We start from the raw sequence: 8,620 nt of genomic DNA on the forward strand, positions 1-8,620 counted from the left end.
AACAGGTGATAGCTGCTGCATCAAGTTACTCCTTAAACCTATATTTCTGAAATGTTAGTCCTTATTCTCATTTTAGTACATAACAAAGTTTTCACTGGACCTTAGTGAAAAGAGAAACAAAGAAAGTTAAATATCGCATTTTTAATTTATAAATTATTGTCTTTCTCTTCCATTCTTCTTTTTTGATGTTAAAATATTCTCTTTTTTAAAAAGTAATGTTGAAGGTAGATATTTACAATATAATGACTTGGCAAAGCAAAAGGCTGGCAACGCTATGTAGATGCCCCACTCATTCTAGCTTTTAAAAAATATCACAGATCTAATGAAATTTAAAAGTCTGGGCACCTCTGACTTTAAACAACTTAAAATGGACATATTGCAAAGACTCAGTAAGTGGGAGAGACGGTACATTGCTATCATTTTCCAAGGTGTAGGAAATGTAATTATGCTCTAATTCAGGAATCATCTGCAAGACTCTACAAGCGCCTTGCCTCATTACCTCCCTTCTCCCTCTGGTCATGCATGGTTTTCTATCCTATTCAGCATCAATTTCTGCTTTTTTGTTTTGATTTGATTTGATTTCTAAATATTGCTCTACCTACCCTCCTTCTTACTAACCTTTCGAAGTTGCATTTTCTAAATAACTTCCCCAAATCTAAATTATTCTATAAGTTCCTTAATTCTATATTTTCCCTTATTTACCTGACTTATCAAAGGCTTTTTCTGTGTCTTTTTTTGTTTTCTTTTGTTTTTGTTTTTTAAAAAGGTAAGATGATCATCATAGAAAATTTACAGGAGAGAAAATCACACAGGAAAAAATTTAAATAAACCATAATCCTATTAATTAGACATAAATATTCTGGTCATATTCAGTCAATGCTGGAATCACACCACATATATTCTATCATTAAATACTCTTTTAAATCAAAAATTTTAAATGTTTGCATAATATACCTTAGGACTATCATAATTTATTTAACCAACCTCTTGGCTCAATTTCTTTTTAACGAATTTAAAAACCAGTATCTCTATTTCTTGGTGCCAAATTAGAACACAATAAAAATGAATAATAATTTTTTAAAAAGCAAACAATACAGCAACTAACCACATACTAAAAACTGAAAGGTCGTAACAGTTCCATCCTTTTAATTATATAGTATGATCCTTGTCTACTTCAATATTCTATTGAAATGCTATTCAGCTTGAACCTCTTCATTGTTTTTTTTTATAACTGTCATTTATAGGGAGCTTTCTATGTATTGACTAGGCTCAGCTTCATATTAACTTATTTAATGTAAACAAATCATTAAACCAAACAAAAATAACTTAGATATGTAACAAACTAGCAATCCTAGATGCATATATTTCAAAATTAAAAACATTTACCTTGAACAAATTTGACACAGTGATTGAAGAGAAACACTGGGCATATAGGTTAAGGTAGCATTATAGCACAACAAAAGGAATGTCAACACTTCAAACCTAAAAATAAACCAAAAGAATATTTACAAATCTTTAGAATTTTAAGAAGTCAACAATAATTAAGTTAAGCAGGCATTGGAAAGAAATATTATGTTATAGAACAGACCTATACAAAATAATCACAACAATAACAATACAAAGCTAAAAGGAAAGAGACTTTCCAAGTCATATGAAAATTATCTTAAAAATTCGATGTTCCAGATGACATCTAAAGTATGTGACAAATTGGGAAGATGTGTTTTTCTCTTGTATAAATGACTCAATATTTTTAAAACTTGTTACATACAACTCATTAAACATTACTTATAAATCTACTGAAATAATTTTTTTTTTTTTTTAAGCAGTGCGGTAGGATAGTAAATTATGTCTCCACAGTATACCTATTCTGTGCTGTCAGCATCTCTCTTTGGGGGTGTGGTCCACTGTACACTACTTTTGACAAACCATGCTGGGATAGTGCACTCTCAGTCAGAGCCATAGACCCAATGCTGGAAGGCTAAAGAAAAGACATTTGAATAAAGAAGGAAAATAAACATTCTGTTGAAAATGTGATATTTAGAATACATACACCACTAAGAATGGTTGCCATGAACATCATATATCTTAAAAATATTCATACTAACTCCTAAATTTTCTGCTCAAAGATATAATAAATAACATATAAACCACAAATATAAAATAGCTTAACTTCAAAAATTCTACCATGAAAATACATAAATGCTATAAAAAAATAGACTAGTCTTATCCATCAGAAGGAGAGAAAAATACTTCAAAATGAATACTTTCAATAGATCTCTTACAATTAGATTTTGGTTGAAAGTTTAATGATTTTGATTTCTTATTTCACTTTGAGAATAGCAAATACTTTGCAGGTTTTATACTTTTTAAAATACTAATAAACTGATAAAAAAATTTTGCCTCAATAACCAGACATTAACTTATAGCTACTTCAAATCTTAGAGAAAATAAATTTATTTTGATACAATGTCACTTACTTCATGATATACAGATGGTTTGGATAAAGATGGAATCGTAAAACTCAATACTTTGCTATGTCCCTGTTTGTCAACTATTTCCTACAAAAGTGAAAAAAAATCTTAAAATATTTATTTTTTACACACAAATTTAAAAGCTTAATTTAAGTTGTTAGTCTAAAAAAAGACCTGAAAAAAATTTTAAAATCAACTAAAATCTTAAATTATGATAATCCATTGTTGGTTATTCATAAATACCCGGAGTTCACCTTCCATTTTTCAAATATAAGTAACATATAGTTTTAAAGGATGGCTGAAATATAGATGTAATGTCTTAATAATCATTAATTTTTCTCACATAAAAAGTTACATTTTCTTAATCAATTAACACAGTTATAAAATATGTCAAGAAAAGGCTCTTAAACTTCTTTTCCATTTTAAAAAGTACAAACCTTAAGCATATAGAATATTATACTAATTAATATACGTACACTATTAGTAATGCAAACTATATGTTAAATGGTGTGAGTCCTGGAAACAGTCCAGATTTTATAGAATTATTAATGGTAGATGTTAAACTAAATTCTTCTAAATTTTTGTGAAGTTCACAAACAATTTATAGACAATGGATTTTAAGTTTAAAAAATTTTAAATTCAACAATGGTATTTTCAGATACATGTATAAAAGAATTGAAATGATCTGATTTCCAGTCTTCAGTCAATCCAAAAAAGTTTATTTACATAATTATATGTATGCTTGTATAGCCCTCAATCTCCATAAAGTTATCTTTAGAAGAATGAGCTATGAGTCATTTGATGGATAAAAAACAAATACTAGCTTTACTAAAATGAAAAGTAGTTGCTATTATATATTTGCTTTTACTGAAAAGGTTACATATTTGCTTTTGCCAGGAAACATTTTGTTAACTATGTAAAATACAAACCAAATTGTAAACCCCTAGAAGAAGAGCTTCGATGCATCCACTGCTATGCACATTTCTGCTGGCTGAGACTGCAAGGTAGCACCAAATCAGTTCCGGAAGAAACTGCAGTGTAAATCGCAGTAATTGCTCCTCTCCACTGCGATAGAATTCAAAGAGCTGGTGACAGACAGGTTCTAACAACTGGAAGAAAGATAAAATGTTAATTCGAAGGCTGGACTGTATTTGAATGACACTGATATATGATATACAAAAGTTTTCCCTGATTGCTAATTACTGAAATATATAAATGTTTCCATTTTTTGGAAGCAAAACTATTTACTGTTTAGCTATTGAGTAAAACTTCAAACTCTAGTGGAAGGGCAAACAGTGCAAAACAAGTATATTCGGAAGCACTTTGTAAACTTTAAAATATTCTATAATCTTACAGTAGTATTATTATCAAAACCATATCTTTTTAACTTCTTAAAACACTTAAGCTGTAAGACATTTCTTCCTTAATATCCCTTTATTCTGATAAAGGATGCCAATATTAAATGATTGGCTACTGGGCTGGAGAAATTGAAATAGGAATTCTAGGTAGTTACTGTCACCTCTGGAGCTTATGTCACCTCCTGCATCTGACAGCAATGACTGTTGTGTGGAGTAGCTGAATAATTATAGAGCCCTTAGATCTAGATCTCTATTGTAACCACGGTTAATTGCCACTGCATAATCTAAACATCGCTGTCATTTTGTTTTAAAAATGATTTGGAGTTATCTATAACCTTTCCTCTCCCACCACACTCCCAACATTATCCAGTTAATAAAGCTGACTATCTTTATAATAGACATCTTTTTTTAAATCAGAAACTCAAGGTAAAGGATCCTTACAGGTAAGTATTATCTTAAAGTATATGACTGATCATACACAAGTCATATACAACTGTCAAGAGATTTAAACTATCAGGCTACTGTATTTTCAATGAATTATACCGTTCATTCACTTTTCTAATTTAGGCAACAGATTTAAGTCAACTTATTAAACAAATTTTCTACTATCAATAATTATAATGAACAGAAACTAATTTACAGTGGATGTTTTGGTTCCAAACAGGTATATAAAGTAAAATGGATGTAATTAAAGTCATTTCCATAAGGTATAGCAAAAATTACACTTCCATAAACATTGACTAAGTCAAACTAGTCTTATTGAAAAATTATCTAATTTCTGACAGTTAAGGAATATCTTTTGTTTCTCAAAATGGTCATTAGAGGTTAACAGGTATTCACTGTAGCATGACAAAGGTAACAGGAAACTGGAGGGCCAGAGGTAACCCCATACATACATAGACAGTAAGAAAAGTTTTTAGGGTAGAATCTGAAAGAATGGGGTTAGGGTGGTAGGAACAAAGAAAAAATGGTAGGGGGATATTTAGCTTACAGGTGGAGTTTTTAAAATTTCTTTGTGGAACAGTATCAATAATCTCATACTGTGAGATCCTTCATCTCTAAATACCTGGGAAAGCTTTAATTAAACCCATTGATGTAGTCTAATGAGTATCTGCAAAATTATGAAACCTTACGTTGAAAATTTATTCAATAGTCTGCATAAACACATAATCAATGTTCAAAAGGCCTTATAACTGGTTTGAAATCCAAAATTAAAAGGGTTTTTGCTTTATGAAAGCAGAACCAAATGAAGATGGATTCAAAGGGGATGTAGAACTTTATGTTATAAGATTAGATTAATTATGCATATCGAACCAACAGAGGTAAACACCAATATCTGTGCAGTGTTTTACACCTTGCAAAATGCTTTCACACAAGTGAACCCATTCAATTTTTACAACATTGTAGTGTAGAATATCATTATGCATACTTTCTACATAAGAAAATTGAGACAGAGGCTACTTTAACCAAAATCACACAGCTCACAAAGGTCAGAACTTGAGCCAAGATTTTTGACTCGATTATAAGCACACATGAAAAACGTCAAAGAATAAAATGATATATAATGTGGAAAATACAAGTGGTGTCTCACTTATCTAACTTACCTATATTTGAGACTAGCAATGCAGCATTAAGATGTGCTGTATTCCTGGTGTCTGGTTTGAATTTTTGAATGTATTTCCTCATGGAAACATTGTTATGTTTGGAAAGTAGGTTTTATAGTACTATTAAGAGAGAACTGCACCTCAAGTATATTTCCATGTGTTAAACAGGTTTTCTTATGGGTCATTGAGACCCTAATCAACATGTACCTTCTTTCCATTTTAAAATACATTCTGCATTCTAAAGCAACTAAGTTACAACCGAACTTTTACAACAATCCATTCGTAAGACTTCTGTATCCTAAGAGAGATTTGTAATAGTAATAGAAATGTGACTTTAAAATGCCTTTGAATGACTAAAGCAGGAATAAAAGATGGGAAACAGTTAAGTTTGGTAAATTAAAAGAAAATCTTGCAATTTTTTTTTTTACTTTAATTTTTATTTATTTATTTATCTATCCATTTATTTATTTATTTATTTCTGCATTGAACAGTTACTGAGGAATACAGGTAGGATATAGATTTTAAAAATTGGAAGGACACTACTATTCAAATGCCAGTTGCCATTGAACTGACCCTCCCTTCACTCTTGGTTCCCTACGACTAGGACATCAAAGAGACTTTATGTGGCTCTTTCAAAAGACAGCTGTTTTCCTGGCAGACTTAAGCACTGTTAGCCTCTAATTATATACCTATCGTAAAGTTAAAGTCAGTTAAAAACACCAGTCAAGAAAACCACATTGTACCATAAACTGCCTCTTTAGAGTCCCTTGAACACACCACACATACCTATCTCAGGGCCTTTGCACTTTCTGTTCCTTCTCCTGGAATGTTCTTGCCCTCTAATTCTCCCTCCAATTCAGACCTTGATTCAACCATCACCCCCTCAGTCCCAACACGAACTCCTCCTACTCCACTTCATTTATCTTCCTAGTTTTGTCACTAAATGACATTGTATTTTACATTTAGATATTTGTTTAATATCTATCTCACCTACCAGCATACAAATTCTAATCTATGAGATCAAGAATTTAGTCTCTTTTGTCTACTGCTATATTTAAAAGTGATTTTTGGCATGTTATATGGGTTCAACAAATATTTATTAAGTGAATTAAACTGAATAATGAAAAAGTACTATTAGTAGAATCCAAATACCAAATTTGCCAGACTTCAAGTAATACCAGAACCAATGTCTCAGATTTCAAAAATGCCAAAAGACAATAACAACTCTTTTAGAATATCTCCAAATTAAGAAACAAAATATTCTAAAGAATAAAAAGAAGGTTGTGACATAAAAGTAAATTATACTGTTATATTTTAGAAGTACTTCTAAATGGATTTTTAAAGATTGAGTTGCCTTTTAAGAATACAGAATACACACTGTCTTCACTACATGGATCAGGCAAAAAAACATAAAACAAACTTATGTGCAAAACGTCCTAAACCAGTGCTTGTAAATGTGTGGTCCCTGGACTGAAGACCATCCACAAACTGTTACCAGTCCCCAACAATATAAATACAGAAACTGAAAGGAAGCATTTAGTAACTTTTATAGTAACTTGATATTGCTGCAACATCCAAGTGGGAGATCAGCACTTACTGAACAGGAGATAGTTCATTTAGGGGTTATTACATATGTGTGGAGAAATTTGTGTTTGACAAATAAAGCCATGAACCATTAGAGCTGTATTCACTATTAATCTGAATAAAAGAAATGCTGTGAACCAAACTAGCCCATAAGAAATTTACCTCACAGACTCTATTCAAAGTAGCCTGGTTAAAATACACTTCATCAGAGGAATAATTTTTAAGTCTTTCAAAAATACTAAGCATGAAACGATTAAAAAAAAAAATTCTTTAAAGCACACAGCTATTAAGTCTGTTTTGGTGAAGTAATTCTCCCTTAAACATAGAAATCTTTAAAATGGCTTCTACCCAAACACAAAAAACTAAAAACCCTTCAAGAAAACAATGCACCTATATATACTACACAAGTTAAGAAGCTTTGGAGGGAGGTGGGAAAGACAAGAAAAATGTGATTGTTCTATTTAGTTATTCCAGTTAACATTTTTGGCTTGTCGATATACTCACTAATCTTTTCTTCAGCACCTAAAATTCATGATGTACTTTATAGCATATACAGCAGAAGCTTAAAAGGCTCCCTTAAAAGAAGTTAACTACTCAAATAACAAAAGACTCTAGTTTTGATAGTTTCATCTCAAAGGCACATAGGTCCATATAGAATTGGATTCCAGAGTATAAGTTATTTTACCCTTGTGTTAGAGTCTACCAAACTTAAAGTACGAAAACAAAATTATATACCTCATATTTCTCGCCTCTACTTTACCTCTTCCTATTCCAACTGACACTCCCTAGTTCAGGTTCTCAACAGCTCCCTCCTAGGCTATTTTCATAACCTCCTTCCTACTAATCTTCTTGTTTTCAAATTTTTCCATTCTTCAATCTATCCTTCACATAGCCACCTTCCTAAAAGAATAACCTGATCAAGTCATCCCTTCGGAGCAAAAAAAGTCTAAACTGATTATGATAGATTTCATGACCCACCACGGTCACAAACTAAACCCATCTTTCCAGCTTCAGTTCCTATCACAGTCTTATCTTCTCTTGTTAACTACTGCATTAGCCTACTTGCTTTGTTCCACGTGCCATGTCTCTTTATTTTCCATGCTATTTCCAAAGCTTTTCTATTTCTATATGAATTGTGGGATTTGTAAGCACCAGAATCTGGAATATAGATAATTTTATTACTTCAAACTAAATTTGTGTCTAAAAAAATAGAAAAGGAGATGGGGCATGAGAAAAAAAAGAGGACTGGGAAAGCACCAGCTGGACAAAACTACTCACCATTCTTTAAATGCCTTGCGCCTTTTTTCAGGACTCCATATACTATCCTTAAGGCGCAAATGTTCTTTTTATCTTGCACATCTGGCAAACTCATGCATATCCATCTAGACTCAGTTAAGCATTGCCTTGAAAGCAGGTGTTTACTTATTTTCTATGACCCTTTCTTTTTGGGGGGATAGAGACCATGTGTTATTCATCTTTGATTTTCTATTACCTTGGCTCGCAGCTGGCTCACAATGGGCACACATATATTTGCTGAATGAATAAATGAATGTAGTGACCCAGACTTTTCTAAGCTATCTCCAGCAAGACAGACAGACAGACA

The 8,620-nt window shown here is 31.6% G+C and overlaps 1 protein-coding gene across 4 annotated transcripts in view; it reads right to left on the reverse strand.

Moving 5' to 3' along the window:
• FAM126A (family with sequence similarity 126 member A) overlaps window positions 1–8,620 on the reverse strand; it is a 72,694-nt gene that overhangs the window by 32,909 nt on the left and 31,165 nt on the right. For all 4 annotated transcript variants that reach the window (XM_011361656.2, XM_011361657.2, XM_023531492.1 and 1 more), the window contains exons 4-7: window positions 3,401–3,580; window positions 2,478–2,558; window positions 1,863–1,978; window positions 1,387–1,482 (exon numbers count right to left, since the gene is read on the reverse strand). In XM_011361656.2, coding sequence (XP_011359958.1) covers window positions 1,387–1,482; window positions 1,863–1,978; window positions 2,478–2,558; window positions 3,401–3,580 — 473 coding nt within the window. The remainder of the gene's footprint in view (window positions 1–1,386; window positions 1,483–1,862; window positions 1,979–2,477; window positions 2,559–3,400; window positions 3,581–8,620) is intronic.

The sequence above is a fragment of the Pteropus vampyrus genome, unplaced genomic scaffold (assembly GCF_000151845.1).
Source record: "Pteropus vampyrus isolate Shadow unplaced genomic scaffold, Pvam_2.0 Scaffold69, whole genome shotgun sequence".
Lineage (NCBI taxonomy): Eukaryota > Metazoa > Chordata > Mammalia > Chiroptera > Pteropodidae > Pteropus > Pteropus vampyrus.